The sequence below is a fragment of the Artemia franciscana genome, chromosome 11 (genome assembly GCF_032884065.1).
Source record: "Artemia franciscana chromosome 11, ASM3288406v1, whole genome shotgun sequence".
NCBI classification, from domain to species: Eukaryota; Metazoa; Arthropoda; class Branchiopoda; order Anostraca; family Artemiidae; genus Artemia; species Artemia franciscana.
Genome location: NC_088873.1, coordinates 36,417,297 through 36,436,722, shown reverse-complemented (window position 1 = coordinate 36,436,722; position 19,426 = coordinate 36,417,297). Strand labels below are relative to the sequence as shown.

Sequence of the window (19,426 nt, the reverse complement as noted above, 5' to 3'; positions counted from 1 at the left end):
GACTTACTCCCCAACAATCCCTGGGGGAGGGGCTGCAAGTTACAAACTTTGACCAGTGTTTACATATAGTAATGGTTATTGGGAAGTGTACAGACGTTTTCAGGGGGATTTTATTTTGTTTGGGGGTGGGGCTGAGGAGAGGGGGCTATGTTGGCCAATCTTTCCTTGGAGGAATCTGTCATGGGGGAAGAAAAATTCAATGAAAAGGGCGCAGGATTCTCTAGCATTACTATAAGAAAACAATGAAAAATAAACATGAAAACGTTTTTTCAAATGAAAGGAAGAAGCAGCATTGAAACTTAAAACGAACAGAGATTATTACGCATATGAGGGATTCTAAAAATACTTTAGCATAAAGAGCGAGGTATTTAGGAGGAGATAATTACCTCGCTCTTTATGCTAAAGTATTTTTAGTAATTTCAACTATTTATTCTACGGCCTTTCTGATTCAGGGGTCATTCTTAAAGAATTGGGACAAAACTTACGATTTAGTGTAAAGAACGAGGTATTAACGAGGGTACAAACCCCCTCATATACATAATAATAATTAAAGAATATAAAAGTTTGTTACGTAAGTTAATTCTAAAGTTACGTATATTTTTTGCTAATAAAAAAATTCGTTAAAATTAAAATTAATAGTTGCCTTTTTATGTAACGGAAAAATTGCATGGCAACTAGGCCTCCTTCCCCATCCCATATTTCTCAAAATCGTATGATGAAAACTAAGAGAAAGCCATTTAGCCAAAAAAGGAATTAATATGCAAATTTCATTTGAATAGTTTACGTGTGGAGAGTCAAAATCAAACATACATTAATTCAAAAACGTTCAGAAATTACATAAAAAAAAAACTAGTTTTTTTAACTGAAAGTAAGGAGCGACATTAAAACTTAAAACGAACAGAAATTACTCCGTATATGAAATAGATTGTTCCCTCCGCAATCCCTCGCTCTTTACGCTAAAGTTTGACTCTTTGCCACAATTCTGCTTTTTAAAACAATTAAAAGCTTTAGCGTAAAGAGCGAGGGATTGCGGAGGGAACAATCTATTTCATATACGGAGTAATTTCTGTTCGTTTTAAGTTTTAATGTCGCTCCTTACTTTCAGTTAAAAAAACTAGTTTTTTTTTATGTAATCTACGAAAAGACTGATCAGACATAAAAAAAAAATCTTTCAATCTACAAGTTCTTAATTTATGTTTATCCTCCGTAGAATAAGTAAAAACATACTTTTTAAATCTTTAAAATAAGCAACAAATGTCTGTCTTTTTATTCATGGAAATATTGCGTTAAAATACGACTTCTTACAGTTTCCGATCACGGATATTTTATAATTTGACTTGTAAAATTTGGTTTTCTTTTCACCGAAGCTAGCCATACATACCATATACACTAATAAGGTACTGGTAAAATTTATAGAAAATAATCTAGTGGGAATTTCTAAGGAATCAATCACTTAAACTTCAAAGGTGTTCAAACGATTTTTACTACTTGTACTTTTTAAGTCTATACGGACTCAAAATTTCTCTTAAATACCTTTAACAACGAATATTTAAATTACCTTTAGCTGGTTCATCTAAAACAAATCCTTGATTATTTTCTCCCTTCATTCCTTTTAGTCTAGAAACAGAATTAGTAACTACTCCAATCCAAAAAAATTTCAACAGGAATTCAACTATAGTTTCACCTTCTTAAACATCTAGCTACCGATCGTAGATTAAGTATCAAAATTTTAAATTTTCGAAGTTTCCAAATGAATAACTGCTTAATCAATAGATATATATGTAAACACACAGATAATAAGGATCAATCTGTCGTTATCAAATTCTTATTCTAAAGAACTAGAAAAAAACCGGTTAAGTTAAAATTTTCTACAAGAAATCAAGATGTTTGTTTGCAGATTTGCGTGTTCGAAGTCTTTGAACAGTCATAGTTATAATCGAAAATTTCACTGAGAATTAATATTTCAACAATAATCAAAACGTGTTAGATAGTTGTTAGCAATAATGAGGGTCGTATCCAAGATATTTTTCCGGGGTACGGGGGTACAAAAAACAAATTCATCAAAATTTGTTTATATTCATTTTTTACGATTCGGACAAAACATTACGGGGAGGGTACAACCCCCTAACTCGAAACCCCTGGATATGGCCTTAATAATAATGTTCTACTTTTCTCAAAACAGAGATTGACATATTCAGAACATGTTTCGGAGATTTTCAGCCAAGATTCATCTTTTAAACCTTGCAGATACAGTCAAAACTCACTTTCTTCTGTTCACTTTACTCACAAAGAACAGGAAAACGAGTCTCTGACCCTTATGCACTTCTTCTTTTTCCCATCTTCCAACATAATAATGTAAGAATGGTTTATAGTAATGCATGTTCCATTATAACCAGTGTACTAATGATTCTTTACAGTCCCTTCAGGAAAAAAGAAGACAAACCAGAACTTCCCAGGCTAAAGGGTGATTTTTATCATTTTTTTTAAAGATAGGTGACTGCAAGAGTACAGTTACGAATTTTGGCAATGAAACATTCAGAAGCAAGTTTTTGTGTGGTAAGTGGTAAGGTTAGAATTTGCATAAATTGGTATTTTGGCTTTAATTTGCCAAAAATTGTTTTTACGTTGGCATAAAATGGGATAAAATCCGCATTTATGTGGCACAATCTCCGTAATAACATAAAAAATGAACTAGAAATTTTAATTTCCGTTCAAACAAACCCACTCCCGATATTCTACGAGCACTGTTTCAAAATAACAGGCCACGGAAGGAAAAAGACACATAAAATTTACGTTAGTTCTTAAGATAGAGACTCTACACCTCTCGATAAGAGTTTTGATAATGGATATATCTTTTGATTTATATTTGGCATTAAAGGAGTTTCATGATTTTTTTTTAAAATTCTAAAAAAATATTTTATCTAAAATTTACTGTTCAGTTGTCGATTGCAATTTTTTGTTCATTAGACAGTTTCTTAGAAATTTTTTTGTGCATCTTATTTAAGTTACTATGGGCCGTCATTAGCTCTATACTGCATTCATAAGACTACTGTGATTATGATACACAAGCTATTGAAGACGATGGGAAAGTTTAAGTTCGTTTCAAATTTGACGCTGATATTCACCTCCATTTGAAAACAATTAATTTAATGCAAAAGAGTATTGATGATAATAACCAAATGTCACGTAAACCTGTGCTTTTATAGTAAAATTACATAGTAATAATATACATTCTAACATGATATATATATATATATATTATAGTAAGAAAGCAGCTTATTCTATCTCTCCCTCTTGTATCCGTCGCTAAAAAAAATGGCTAAACAATAATGTGTCAGAAGTCTAGTGCATATCTAGAAAGCTATTTTGGCATTGGTCGGTAATTGTTTTTCGAAGGAGGCCAAAATTGAAAAAAAAAAAAACACTAAAACATGAAAGCTGTATAGAAAATGTTGAGAAAACTATAAAAAAAAATAGCACTAATCAAACTGGCCAAGGCCGGAAGATCAACGTGACTATCGATAGAGGGGATAGAATCCAAGCGAGTTACAATTATTACAGTTGCATCCCATAAAACTAAAGAGAATATTATTATAAAATATTGTGAGTCGAATTATTAAGAGTGAGCCAACAGATTATATAGAAAATAAATCAATTTACGAAAATGTTAAATTTTCAGTTTTCTGGAGGATACACCCCCCTCATTTATGAATCCAATTAATCTAATTGAAAAAGTTTATTGTGAAGGTAGAGGGGAAAGAATCCAAGCGAGTTACAATTATTGTAGTTGCATCCCATAAAACTAAAGAGACTACATTACAAAATAGTGTGAAACGACAGATTTCTGTTCCTTTTGGTGGTTCCAAGCAATTTCACCAACCAGGGGGAATTTTGTTTGCTATTCTTTTCGCTTACTAATGGCTTACAGTTTCCCACAGGAAGGCCATTAAGGTTTTGAAAAGGCCGCGTTAGTTGCAGTATCGTCGGTGACAGGTCTTACCTATTGGAATTTTGACGAAACAACATTATACCTTAATTTTCAGTTTCTTTTTATCTGGTTTTGGTGCTAAAAATACCATTCCTGTTATTTGAGGAAAGTTTCAGCCATACCAATGTTTTTTTCTAAATTTAAGGAATGTGTTTGCAGATCTTTGAAATCTCATAAATTGGGATATAGCAAAGTTGTGACGCTGAAAGTATATTTCTTGCACTTTATTTAAGCAAAAGATCTATTTTGCAAGGTTTTGCTTTTAAAAAAGGAACATTTTTGAAGGTCATCAAAGATCAGTGCCCTTTAGAAGGAGAAGGAGTGGAGGTAGGTACTTCAAAATACCTTCCCTGGACATACTCTAGTCTTTTGATCCATCCCTGAGATTTTCATTTTCCTAGCCTAATCAAGATAGCAAAAAATAGCCTGTCTAGAATTTTACCATTCAGAATCTAGGGGAAAATTCCCCCCCCCCCAAGATGTTTACCCGATGAATATCCCTGTATAAATGCCAGATTAAGAGTCTCTGTAAAGTTTATTGCCACAGCTTATAATTTACCCGGAACGTACTTAAGGACGGCACCAAGGTGCCCTCCTCCTGATTCCACGTTTACCCACTTCTGGTCTTATAAAATAGGGGGAGAGGTAAATTTTTGGTATGTTCCCCTTCCTATCGGTGTTTATAACTACCAGCCTGCTAAAAGGATTAAAACGGTATATTACCAGAGCTCCACCATGTAAAAATCACTTCAAAAAACGTCAACGTCATCGCTGTTTATTCTATACTAACAGTTTCAAGCAAAAAATTTTGCGAAAAGTTCCACTAAAGAGCTCAGTTTTACCTTTCTTGACCCTTCAATCATGACTAAAATTAATATGCCAATTTAAACCCACGATAAATCAAACAAGCGAAGGTCAACGTTGGTAGCGGGCAGGCCTATACAAGGCAATAAAGAAAACTGAAGTTTGTTAATTCATAATTAGAAGGGGACATAATTCATAATTTATAATTAATTTTCACATACATAATTCATAATGGAAAGGGGAGATGCTGTAGACAGAATCATATTATCTATTTCTTATTTCCTGTATAACCGCTTTTATCTCTTATTATCATTTTATCATTTTTGCATTGCAAATTTTGCATTTTAACATTTATTATCATTTTTTCCCAGACCCACTTCATATCGAAGGGGTGGTCACAGGAAAGACATGACGGGGTGATCTTTCGACTAAAGATTTAAAGCTCTAGTCACCTTCTTAAGAATTAAAACAAATCAGAGGACAGCCAGCCCCACATTCACACCGTTTTTAACTACCCTTCCCCCAAAGAAATCTGATCAAAATTTTGAGATAGCTATTTTGTTCAAAATGGAAAAAAGGCAAATAGCTCTGCTTCCAGGGTTGACGTAATCCCCCAAAGGTCTTAGATCAAACGTTGTAAGTTATGCAAGTTACTCATTGTTTACATATAAGGTTATTTTGTTGGAAAAAGGGAGCATGTTTGATTTCGGGTCTCAGAAAAGGCTCAATTTGGTGATACTTTCAAAAAAATTTGAGAGGGATGTAGAACAAATCAAGCCATACTATTTCCATGACATTTGTCAAAAGGATGTACCAACGATATGTAAGGAACGGCTGAGGGTTTGTTTATATTTTGAGGGTGGTGTTGAAGAATGACCTGAAGACAACCAGCCCATCTTTCTCTTTTTAGATGACTCCTCCCTTCAACAACGATTAAAATTTTGAAAAAGTTATTTTGTTCAAAATAGTCCAAAGACTCAATAACTATAGCTCCTGGAAAACAATGCCCATCACAGCCCGCGGAGCAAGGACTGCAAATTCTGCAATTTACCAATGGTTCACATGTGGAATTTATTACTGGGAAATGGAGATGTCTGGTTCTGGGTGTGTCCAATAAGGATTAGGTTATTAATTCTTAATTCGGGCAATCTTGAGGGGTATATTTAATTAAATCAGAATACACTATGTGCATCTAGGCTATCGGAAAGGCGTAATGTGCTATATTTAGGAAGGACTAAGGATACAAACTTGATACTTTCAGGGCTACTATTCCAACTTGTACTACAACTACCACTGAGACTGGTGATGCGACTGCATATGACTGAGAGTACAATTAGAAGCGACTGCGACAATTTGCAATTGTGACTACTTGAGAATTTGACTACAACTACTTGCGACTACGTGAAACTACTTTCAGAAACTTCTGAGGGGGATATTGACGAAAATCAAAACACACTAAATGCATACTAGTTGTCAAATGGACACATCAGCAATATCTCAAGAAGTGCTGGGTGTGTTAAGTTAAAACTTTCAGGGTATGCTGAGGACGGTAATTGGATAGTAAACAGCCCTATTTTCCTTTCTTTTACATCTTCTTCCCAACGCTGATTAAAATTCTGAAAAGCGAGTTTGTTCAAAATAGTCAAGAGGGTTAACAACTCTGGCTCCGGAGAAGCCCTGTCTCCCACAACAACGTGGGCAGCGGTTGTAAATTATGCAATGTGCCCATTGTTAACATACATGATTTTATCGTTGGCAAAAGGGGAAGTATTTGAAACTGAGTTTCTCTAGAAAGGCTGAACATTCCCTGAAACTTCAAAGAATGTTGAAGGAGTCCTAAAATAGACTAAGAAATACTATGCGAGTCCAGGCTATCAAAAGACGTACCTGTAATATCTTAGGAACAACTAAGGGTATAAATTAGAAAATTTCAGGGTCACTACTGCGATAACAACTGCGACTAGTGCCAACTTTGACTGCGACAATATTTGACTGTGACTGCGACAGCTCGTGGCTACGACCATTTCTACTTACTACTTTCAGGAAATATTGAGGGGGGTGTTGAATAGAATCAAAACACGCTATGTTCATGCGATTTCTGAGGAACGGCTTAGAGTATTAAGTTATAATTTCTAGCGCATGTTGAGTTGGGTGTTGGAAAGTATCTGGAGGAAAAAAAAAACTCGCCCCTTTTAGACACCCGCCTGAGCACTGTCCAAAATTCTGAAATAGGCATTGTATTCAGAATATTCAAAATTCTAATAGCTCTGTCTCCATGGCTTACCCCTCCATTGAAAAGTGCCCCAGACGGAAAAAGCCCTGTGGAAGGTTTCTCTCGTGTAGAATTCTCTCATCTAGAATTTCCCCCTGACAGAGACTTGTTTTATACTTGCTTTCTGATTATTTTCTAGTCATGCTATATATTCCTCCATCTATGCAAAATTTTTCTCCTGCAAATCTCAGTAGTATCCCCTTTACGTCTTTGAATCCTGTCAAAGGAATATACTATTGAAACTACTAGCCCCTCAAGACGCTATTACGCGCACCTGGGTCTTACGGAATACTATAATGCTCCTATAGCGATATAGTACACCTGCACGTTACGTATAAGGGTTTCTTTACTTATGCAAATGATTTGAAACGCTATACTACATCTATACGTTGCGTAATAGGGCTTGTTTACCATGTACGTTTATTGGAGATTTATTGGGGGTGATATAATCTTACGTGAATTGATAGATTTATTGGGAATGACGTCATTTTGTGTGATTTGTAATAGGTCAGGGCCCCGTGGGGGATCCCCGCTTGTAACTAACCACAGCACATATGTGGGAGGCTGTGTCATGACAGCGCAGACGTGAAATTTTACGTAATGACGGCCCACATGTCAGTCTTACGTAATGGCGGCGCAAACGCGAGATGTTACGAAACGGCAGCGCACACAGGGGATGTAACGTCATGGTAGCGCATAAGTGGGTGTTACGTTATGATGCTGTACACAAGGGTGTTACATAATACTTTAAGAGATTTCACTTTGGGATTTCATTTTTCTTTCAAGTAGTTTTTTTCTTTGAAGGTATTTTTTTAGTTTTCATTTTCCTTCAAGACATTTTTTCAACGAACCTTTACAATCTAAAGATTTTTGTCCGCATTAGGATTCAAAGAGACTCATCCACAACGGAAATGGAGTGCTAGACAGCTGGATTATGAAAGCCTCACTAATATTATTACTTTGGAAATACTTTCTACTTAATAAACTATTCTAAAGCACGCAGAACTCCCTCTCCCTCTATCTACAATGATTACGTGGCTCGAGTGTTTTCTCATGTCTGTAATAATTGAAAAGCAGGGGAGAAAATCGATTACATTTGATGTGCACCTGCTTGTCAAGTGGGAATGCTTTAGTGGGAATTATGAGATAATATTCGGGCTTGTTCTTAGCGCATTATTTAGCAATAGAGTTTTTTACTCTATTGGAACTTGAATGTGCTATCGGAGCTGAAATAAAAGCGAGAGTATCATTATGGCTAGAATATGGTACAGTTTCATATATGATCAAAACTCTTTCTTTTCCTCTTCACTACACATAATTTTACACTTATATTACAGGCAATCTTGAACGGGCATACCGATGTACGTAGGCTACAAGTTGCTTAAATTGCAATAATGAAACATATTGAAGATTCATCATGGAAGAAGAAATCTAAAGAATGAAGGCTCTTTTGCACATATGTCTTCTATTAATAAAAAACATTATATAATCATGAAATCACAGAAAAAAAAACTATAACTGAACAAACAAAAAACAAAACGTGAAAAAACCTAACATAGGATAAAATATAAGCAAAAACAAGCGTGAATTACAAAAAGGTGGGGGCCATAGCAACCAATTCTAGGGAGAGAGGGAGGGGTGGAGATTTGATATTAGAGGTAGATTCCCGCCGTATTGAGGGATATTCATGAGAGCTTTTAATGGGAATGCCCAAGGAGTGACTTATTAGAGGTAAATTTAAGCTATATTAAGAGACATTTCTAAGAGTTTTTAATGAAAATACTTCGTTTCTTTGAGCCAAGACTATGCATTCCTGCTTGACAACCGCACATTTGAATACTATTTACTCTATTAATTCATTGAAATTATTATTGACCATTAAATAAAACCAAAAACAAACAGAAATTAAATAAACAATCATAGCAAACATACAGATAACAGATGCTAATACAGATGAAAAAATGAATCTTAAAGCGAGTTAAAACTAAATTGAATATTCAAGATAAACTTAAAATGAACAAAAAACACTACAAACGAGAGTTTTGCTCCATTCCCTGTTCCCCCTTCCCTAACTGTCAAAATCTAAAGCCTACTGCCTTATTTGCGCTTTACTGAAAACGAATTATATTACTAATATTTTCTTTCATGTCAACTATATTGAAAAATAAAGTAAAAATTAGAATGAAATAAAATTTTGAATTGCTGAGTTTTGAACAATTAGAGCCATTACATGTTAAATATGCAGTTTTACTAGCTTTTTTGAAGAAGATTTTTTATTTTCAATTTTATTTTTTAAGGTTTTAAAATTCATTATTGCTCTTCAAAGATTTTTAAGAAGATGGACCAATCAAATCCTAATAATGGATTTGTTAAAAACTGTGAATGTATATTGGAATCAACTGACTATACCCTAGTTTAGAGCCACCATGGGGATCAAATCCTATTATTACACTTTTTTTCCTGGTCAGTACAGCATAAATACTGAACTCATTATTTCAAACACAATGGTTATTTCACCCTTCTGTCGTTTCCAAGAGTTTTAAGATTTTGCTTAATCTGAAATCTGTTTTGCTTAATCACATCAGAATTTAAGATAACGCCAAAAACATACTTTTTTATCCCCTTTTGTTGCAACAATAACCATTGTTTTTATTTTATTTTCAATACATTACCGAATTTTTCCACTGATTTTAGAGAAGTTCAGGAACCCCAAAATTTTAATACCCCAGTGAAAATGTACAAGCTAAAACGTTATTTTGAAACGTTTAGTTGAATAAATTATAACAATTTTGTGTTTTTAAAACTTTACCTCCTGTCCAATGTCAACTCCACTTCCTATTCCATTTCTTCCTACCATTAAAAAAGCAGCTCCCTGAAAAAGTAAACATTCATTATATAAATTAACTTTATAATAGCCTATCTTTTTACTGATGGACTACAAACAGGGTTGCCGCCTGGTGAGAAAGAATCAATAGATTTTAGTGATTTTTGGTTGATTTAGTGATTTCTTTCAATAATCTAGTGATTTATGTGCTGATTTAATGAGTTTTTTGTTTAGGCATATAAAAAATCACTAGAAAGAGTGATCAATCGCAAAGGGACAGCAACCCTGGTTTTATCAAAACAATAGTAGTTTTGAGTTTTCTTGGGGTCACCAGTAGGTGGCTCACTTATGAGATTAATTATGGAATAATTAAAACTAGATAGTAACATTATTCATTTGTAAATTGCAAATTTATTCATCTTCTATTTAATTTATCCATATCTATTACAAGAGAACTGTCTTATTGGCAAGAACTTCTGACACTGATTCTTGCATCAATAAAGTGAGGACACCACCTGACAAATTTGTATCCTCCATTTTGCCATAATTAGTGTTCAGAATAGATAGTATGGCAAGTGTTTAAAATCATACAAGTTGTATGTTATGATAAGTTATACATTATTATGCTATTTAATGTCATACTTTATTATGTTATTATACATTATTATGTTATTATTATGTTATTATACATTATTATGTTACAGGGTGTTATTATGTATAATTCACTGTTCTATTCTTTAATTTACTTCTAGAGGTTGTATTGATTCACCAAGTTGGGTTGCTATTTGTGCTGCTATCTTGCAAACAATACCAACCAAAAGGCCTTTATGCCATTTCTGAAGAGAGCATATTAACCATACTTTGACTTGAACATTCAAAATGGTATGTCATTGACATCCCAGTGCATCTGTTTCACCTGTACATGGAAGATAAAGGGTTGGATAGGGAATGTGAAGAACAACAACCATCTGGCTCTCAGAGATCTAATGACACAGCATGAATCAAGCATTAAATTCTTAAAATGTTATTTGAGTGTTTTTCAAAGTCATATGGCTTTGTAAGCCCAAATTTCAAAAGAGGATTGCATGCATATGAGTGGTTGATTTGCTCAAACATCAACTAAACAACAGCAACAACAACAAGTAGGCTACTTTCAGTATCACAACTCTGTTCAATCCCAATTTATGAGGTTTTTTGAGATCTTCAAATATATTTCCCAAATTTTAGGAAACTCCAATGGTATGGCTTAAAACTCTACACAAATAACAGGAATTGAATTTTCAAAACTAAAACCAGAAAAAAAGAAAGTGAAAATAATGTATAGGCTATTGTTGTTTTATCAAATTTCTATAGGTATAGACTTGTCAATTAGGCAAATTTCTAACATTTAGAAATCAGAAGAGGGTTAGCATAAGCCTAGTAGCTTGGCAATACCTTCCTGGAGTATGTTTTTGGTCCTGGATTCATTAGTGAAAGTTTCATTTACCTAACCTAACTTGTTTCCAAGAAATCAAAAAGTAGCTAAGTTAGATTTTTGCCATAAAATGCCCCAAATTTATCCCTGGGAGCATATACAGAAACTGTGGAGGGGTGAGGACAACTCAGATGCAATTAAAATGGAAACCATTGGCCTAATTGAAAAGATCACTCAAAAGCAAAACAGGTGATATATTTATCTTTCAGCTAGACTATAAAATAAATTTCAAAATACCTATAAGGTTCTAACCAGGGTTAAGAAGAGGGACTAAGCATTTATCCGTGTTTTACAGATTTAAATTGTTATAATAAAAGCGCCATCTTCATGAGTAAAATTATTTAAACTGCTAACTAATGTTAGAAAAACGCCAAGAACAGATGACTTTCATAATTTCTTGAATAATGAAGAATTCAAAAATTAAAATGTAAGTTTTTGTAACAGTTTCGGTGATGACCTGAAAGTAAAAAGAAGCCTAAATCAAGTTACATTTTCGATTTGGTTGTATCTTCAAGAAGAAGCAATCAGGCAAATAATCGGAAAACTACGAGTTAAATTGGACTTTAATTAAATTGAATGCTACTAGAAGATATCTTAGTATTACTAAATTTATAGAAAGGGATATTTATTAAAACAAGAAAAAACATCAAACAGTTCGTGGTAACGAACTGTAGAAAGGAGCGACCCGGCTCAATAGTAACCAAAACTCTAAAAAATTGAATTTTGATATCAATAGCTACATCAAAAGAATTGCATTTTAATGCTGATTTTAAATATATAAGTTTCATCAAGTTTAGTCTTACCCATCAAAAGTTACGACCCTGAGAAAATTTGCCATATTTAAGAAAATAGGGGGAAACACCCCCTAAAAATCGTAGAATCTTAACGAAAATGACACCATCAGATTCAGCGTATCAGAGAACCCTACTGTAGAAGTTTCAAGCTCCTATCTACAAAAATGTGGAATTTTGTATTTTTTGCCAGAAGACAAATCACGGGTGCGTGTTTATTCGTTTGTTTTTTTTTTTTTGTTTTTTTTTCCAGGGGTCATCGTATCGACCAAGTGGCCCTAGAATGTCGCAAGAGGACTCATTCTAACGGAAATAAAAAGTTCTAGTGCCCTTTTTAAGTGACCAAAAAAATTGGAGGGCATCTAGGCCCCCTCCCACGCTCATTTTTTTCCCAAAGTCAACGGATCAAAATTTTGAGATAGCCATTTTGTTCAACATAGTCTGATTCAGGGGTAATTCTTAAAGAATTGGGACAAAACTTACGATTTAGTGTGAAGAGCGAGGTATTAACGAGGGTACAAATCCCCTCGTATACATAATAAAAATATAAGATTATGAAAGTTTGTTACGTAAGTTAATTCTTAAGTTACGTATATTTTTTACTAATAAAAACGTTCGTTAAAATTTAAAAGTTCTAGTTGCCTTTTTAAGTAACCGGAAAATTGGAGGGCAACTAGGCCTCCTTCTCCACCCCTTATTTCTCAAAATCGTCTGATCAAAACTAAGAGAAAGCCATTTAGCCAAAAAAAGAATTAATATACAAATTTCATTTTAATAATTTATGTGCGGAGAGCCAAAACCAAACATACATTAATTCAAAAACGTTCAGAAATTAAATAAAAAAAAGCTAATTTTTTTAGCGGAAAGTAAGGAGCGACATTAAAACTTAAAACGAACAGAAATTACTCCGTATATAAAATGGGTTGTCCCCTTCGCAATCCCTCGCTCTTTACGCTAAAGTTTGACTCTTTGCCACAATTCTACTTTTTAAAACAATTAAAAGTTTTAGCGTAAAGAGCGAGGGATTGCGGAGGGGACAACCCATTTCATATACGGAGTAATTTCTGTTCGTTTTAAGTTTTAATGTCGCTCCTTACTTTCAGCTAAAAAAATTAGTTTTTTTTTTATTTAATTACTATTAGCAGCCGTCAGATATCGGCGAGCATAAATAGCAGTCAGATTATCGAATTAAAGGTAGCCTAGCATTACTTTTAAATTTTAGAGTTTCAGAGCGCACCAAATAATGTTTCTTAAATAAATAAAAAAAAAATTGTAAAACCCATGCGTCAAATCGGCCATTTGTATTATTTACGGCCATCACGTTAGGAACTGCATGGGTGAAACCATACCACTCCTGAAGTCATATTTATTGGACTGTTTGTTTGTTTTAAAAGAAAAGTTGTCCTCGAATTTTAATGGAACACATCGAAGGGTTTTGATATCAAAAAGCAGCATGAGAGTAAGGTTTACCATCTTGTCACTTTTATCTCATAAAAAAGATATTAGAGCGTGTAATTGCCAACCAAATGAGCCCCTCCTAAGTTTTTATGACCACCCATTTCAAACGATGTGGTCGGGAAGAAAAATGAAAAAAGATGAATTGCTGATATTTGGCTCTTTGCTTAAGCACTTTTGTAATTATGGCTTTAATTTTTTAATCAGTTTGTTAAGATTTATTCAGTTTCTTATCTTACATTTTCTTGTTTTGCTCCGCTTGTTCTTTTGTATCCTAAGGGGGGGGGGGGATAAATCTCATTTGCTGGTCAATAAATTTTCATTTTGTTGCTATAATCTAACATAAGATCAATTACATTAACAATGATGGGGCCTTGACACAAGAACTAAATCAACATTGGAGTAAACACAGTAAAAAAAAAGCCTTGTCACGAAAACAAGAGGGAACACAAGATAGAAAACTATGGCCTATGAAAAAATATAGAAACCACATGAAAACGAACATATCAACAAATTAGTGTTCTTTTACAGTCAAAATAAGAGTCGAAAGTGATAGCCCTAAGACAATCTGCGACTTTTGACAAAACTGCATTGTTTGGGAATACAGAAGTTATTCATATAAAAATAAAAAGCTACAAAATTTTACTAAATAAAAGTGGTAAGCGTTTCTTGCAAAAGAATAGACCTAAACTAAGCTATTAGGGACATAGGCTCCTTTTTTTATTTTCGCTGAAACCAAGAAAGAAACCACAAAATAATAAAAAAAAACCTTGCCCAGGATAATTGAAAAATTCTTTCACTGGTCATCAATTTTGCACGAGCTGGTGCAATTTTTAAAACACTCCTGTAAAATTGACGGTATCTCTTTTTTTATCCTTTGGATCTACAGGCTTATGAATAATTAGTGTAAGTGAAAATAGTACTTTTTTTTCAAAATTACAACAAAATTGTAGAAAAGCAATAATCAGAGTTCTTAAATTCAAAAATAAGTAGCAGTTAAATAAATAGCATTAGAATTCACAGTTCAAACTGGTAATGCTGATTTCTGTATCATAGCCCTGTAGGCGGGAAAAAAAATAAGTGGTTGGGGGAATGCTATTTTTTGCTTTTGCACTTCCTGTTTACCTTTCCCTATTCCTTACAACAATACTGAAAATTACTTAACTTTCTTAGATGCCATATTGATAAAGCCAATTAAACAAAACATAGTAGATACACTACAAATGCTGATTTTGAAGAACCAATGTCCTGGTATGTATATAGCTCATGTTCTTATAGATTGTAATTGCTTTTTGAATATAATTCTCTAAGAATATTTTACAACTATCTCTAATGTCCCTGATAATTATTGCCTTTTCTTAAATTAGCTTGATTTGTTCCACTTGCAATTTTATGTCCTAAGGAGGGGGGGGAGGTAAATCTCATTTGTTAGTCAATACATTCCAATTTCAGTTCTATAATCGAACATAAGCTCAATTATAGCAACAAAGATTTGGCCCTGTCACAGGACAAAACTAGACCTACGTTGCCTGGGCAACGTGAAGTGTTGCGGCAACCTTTGTCCGGCTTCGCCGATAAAAGTATTGCGAGAGCAACACTTTGGTTTTGTTTCTTCGCTATCGGTTAAATTCTGAAGTTGTCAAAACTATCAAAGCATTCAAAACGGGATATTCAAAGCAGAACACAATCAGTAATCACATGATCAAGTTCTTCAGCGTTGAAAAAACAACAGCAAAAGAATATCGGAAGAAGGGACTAAATTGAGTTTGCAGCCAGTTGAACTTTATCCTTTTCAATCGTAGACATCGTGACCGATGGAAACTTGGAACATTATCTTATATAATCTAGTTGGTATTATAAAGCTATTCGTGACTTTTCAGGATCAAATACCATAGATGTGCACCAATTTGCACAAATTTTTAGCCTCTAATGAACCTCCTCTAGCAACCGATTTTTACTTACAAGTCCCTCTCCCGTGATATACATCCAAGTTCACCGGAAACAAATAATGGGTACACCAACTAGCAAAAGTTGCAAACCCCTTGCCACTGAAGTCATTGTAGCCTAACAGCCGATTATTACTTACAACTCCCCTACATGTCTTACAATCGGGAACCAAGTTGTTCTTACCATCAATTACACCAGAAACAGATAATAGGTACACCAGTCAGCAAAAGTTGCAAACCCCTCATTGCCAAAGATGATTATAAGCTAATAATCGACTGTTGCTTGGAAGTCCCCTACATATCTCACAATTGGTATCGGCCTATTTTTGGTTCAAGTATGTACCTACCACTGAAGTTGTCAACCCCTTGAAACTTTCAAACTGGTGTATGTCATGAAGGAATTTTTGTAACAAAAAATGGATGACATATACTTTGATCAGCTCATCAAGGTCTATCGATTTTCATTGAAAAAAAAATTCTATCTGTCTTAGTTCAAAAGTTGACTTTTTTGCCGGAGGCCAACTTTCTAACACCACCACTTAGAAAGGAGCAAAGGATAAGCTCTAATTTCTTTAGCAATGAGAGAACTTTTAAAGTTTAAGAGGTATATCTGATACCATTTCTCTATTGCAATCCCAAGTAGAAAAAAAAAGAATGGTAAAGTCAGCTGAAATCACGAACAGAAATGGCTAGAAACAATAGATGGCAGCACTTTCGGACCCGTGGGAAAATCACACTTTTTTGTTTCTGTAAATTTTTCTATTTATCACTCAAAGAAGATATATTGGCTGTGGGGCCGGGGAACTACCGCATATATTTAACACTTATAGATTTTAGTCCATCTTCAATTTGAAACTGGTGCCTGCCTGCTTGCCTGCTAGAACGGAGCTTTCCACTCGAAAGCAGAAACATGGTTTGATGAAAAGAAAGCTTGGCTGCACAACTTCAGATACTCCTCTCTGACATAGGCTATATAACTCCACTTCACTTCGCACACCATAGGCTCTGGCTCGAGGACAAGCAAAAACCATCCTTTTTGGCCCCAGGCAAGAGTTCTACGGAGCTTTCCAAAATGTAATGTCATATTCATCAATCCGGCCTGAGGTCCACACTTTCCGTAAAAACCGCACAGGTTAGACCCTTACCAGTTTCCAGGAATAAGCTGAGATCGGCGGCATAGGAAAAAAAAAAAAAAAAAAAAAAAAAAAAAAAAAAAAACCGGGACAAAACCAAAGTGTTGCTCTCGCAACACAATTAACACTGGAGCCAACACGGGAACAAAAAAGACCTACAATGAACACAAGAAGGAAAAGGAAGTCGAAACTATGCCCCATGACAAAAAATATAAATATAAGACATAAGGAACAGCTCTAAAACAATAAGCAATTTTTGACAAAACAACAGTTTTTGGCAACAGAGGTATTATTCATATAAAATACAAAGCTACTAGATTTTACTAAATAAACGGTAGACCTTTCTTGCCAAAAAAGACTTAAACTAGGGTTTTAAGTACAATGGCTTCTTTGCTTTCTTTTTCTTAAAACTAAAATATAATGTAAGACTTTGCCTAGGACAATTGGAAAATTCTAACGCTGATCCTCAGTTTTGTATGAGTTTGGTACAAGTTTTATACCGCTCCTGTAAAATTGAGTGCATCTCTTTTTTTCTCCTTCGTCTACACAGGCTCATGTGTAGTTACTGTAAGTCAAACAATTTTGTGCTTTCAAAATTAGAAAACAAAAACAATTGTTGGAAAGTAATGTACTGTATCCTTAACTTCAAAAATAAGTAGTAGAAAATGTATAAATTTTATAGTTCAAACCGGCAATTTTGACCTCTGTATTGTGGCCCTTTAGCCAGGAGAACAATGGAGGATTGGAGATGGTAAATTTTGTAAACGGAAAAAAACAAGAAAATATAAGATAAGAAACTGACTAAACCTTAACAAACTGATTTACAAAATTAGAGCCATAACTACAAAAGTGCTTAAGCAAAGAGCCAAATATCAGCAATTCATCTTTTTTCATTTTTCTTCCCGACCACATCGTTTGAAATGGGTGGTCATAAAAACTTAGGAGGGGCTCATTTGGTTGGCAATTACACGCTCTAATATCTTTTTATGAGATAAAAGTGACAAGACGGTAAACCTTACTCTCATGCTGCTTTTTGATACCAAAACCCTTCGATGTGTTCCATTAAAATTCGAGGACAACTTTTCTTTTAAAACAAACAAAAAGTCCAATAAATATGACTTCAGGAGTGGTATGGTTTCACACATGCAGTTCCTAACGTGATGGGCGTAAATAATACAAATGACCAATTTGACGCATGGGTCTTACAATATTTTATTTTTTTTAAATTAAGAAGCATTATTTGGTGCGCTCTGAAGCTCTACAACTTAAAAGTAATGCTAGACTACCTTTAACTCAATAATCTAACTGCTATTTATGCTGACCGATATCTGAAGGCAGTTAATAATGATATTATTTTTTGTTTTGATAAATATCACTTTCTATTAATTTAGTAATACTAAGATATCTTTTGGTAGCATTCAATTTAATTCAAGTCCAATTTAACTCGTAGTTTTTCGATTATTTGCCTGCTTGCTCCTTCTTGAAGATGCAACCAAATCGAAAATTTAAATTGATTTAGGCTTCTTTTTACTTTCAGGTCATCACCGAAACTGTTACAAAAACTTACATTTTTAATTTTTGAATTCATCATTATTCAAGAAATTATGAATGACATCTGTTTTTAACGTTTTTCTAATATTAGTTAGCATTATAAATAATTCTGATAAAAAGATGGCGATTTTACTGAAAACAATTTAAATCTCTAAAACACGGATGCTTTTGAGTGATCTTTTCAATTAGGCCAATAGTTTCCATTATAATTGCATCTGAGTTGTCCTCAACCCTCCACAGTTTCTGTATATAGTCTCAGGGATAAATTTGGGGCCTTTTATGGCAAAACTCTAACTTAGCTACTTTTTGCTTTCTTGGAAACAGGTTAGGTTAGGTAGGTGAAACTTTCAGTAATGAATCCAGGGCCAAAAACATAGCCTACTCCAGGAAGGTATTGCCAAGCTACTAGGCTTACGTTAACCCTCTTCTGATTTCTAAATCTTAGAAATTTACCTACTTGACAAGTGTATACCTATGGAAATTTGATAAAACAACAATAGCCTATACATTATTTTCAGTTTCTTTTTTTCTGGTTTTAGTTTTGAAAATTCAATTCCTGTTATTTGTTTAGAGTTTTAAGCCATAACAATGGATTTTTCTAAAATTTTGGGAAATATATTTGAAGATCTCAAAAAACCTCATAAATTGGGATTGAGTAAAGTTGTGATGCTGAAAGTAGCCTACTTATTGTTGTTGTTGGTTTTTAGTTGATGTTTGAGCAAAGCAACTGCTCATATGTGTGCAATCCTCTTTTGAAATTTGGGCTTATGAAGCCACATTACTTTGAAAAACACACAAATAAAATTTTGTCACAGGCCACATCAACACTTAAGATATCTTGGGAGAGTACTAGGACATTAAAAAGAGTGTTCTTGCTTAAATCACTGGCACTAGTATGAATATCACAACTCTATTCTGTTAATATTGCTTAAAATATCTGTGAAAAGAAACATACTCAGATTTAAATCAAGCTAAAATACAAGGATAAATAAATAGAAAAAAAAGTCAATACAATAAAAATAGAAGTTAATGCAGTTACTACAATTAAAACTTCTATAAAAAGAAACATTAATACAAAATAGAAAGGTCAATACAATGAATATAAAAGTCAATACATTACAACTTAAAAAAAAAATCAGAGAATGTTATGCAGATTACAACTTTTTATATACTTAATCAACAACAGCA

General features: G+C 33.8%; 1 protein-coding gene across 12 annotated transcripts in view; it reads right to left on the bottom strand.

Annotated features, from left to right (window-relative positions):
• Positions 1-9,936, bottom strand: part of LOC136033164 (b(0,+)-type amino acid transporter 1-like) — a 164,311-nt gene extending 154,375 nt beyond the window's left edge. For 9 of the 12 annotated variants that reach the window (XR_010618867.1, XM_065713834.1, XM_065713833.1 and 6 more), the window contains exon 1: positions 9,874-9,936. Coding sequence is in view for 11 of the 12 variants with exons in the window: in XM_065713834.1 (XP_065569906.1) it covers positions 9,874-9,921 (48 nt within the window). In the remaining variant the exon portion in view is untranslated. Of the gene's footprint in view, positions 1-1,558; positions 1,772-4,711; positions 4,773-9,873 lie in introns of those variants that run through there. The other 3 variants (XM_065713837.1, XM_065713842.1, XM_065713836.1) reach the window with 3 other exon arrangements.
• Positions 9,937-19,426: the final 9,490 nt, after the last annotated feature.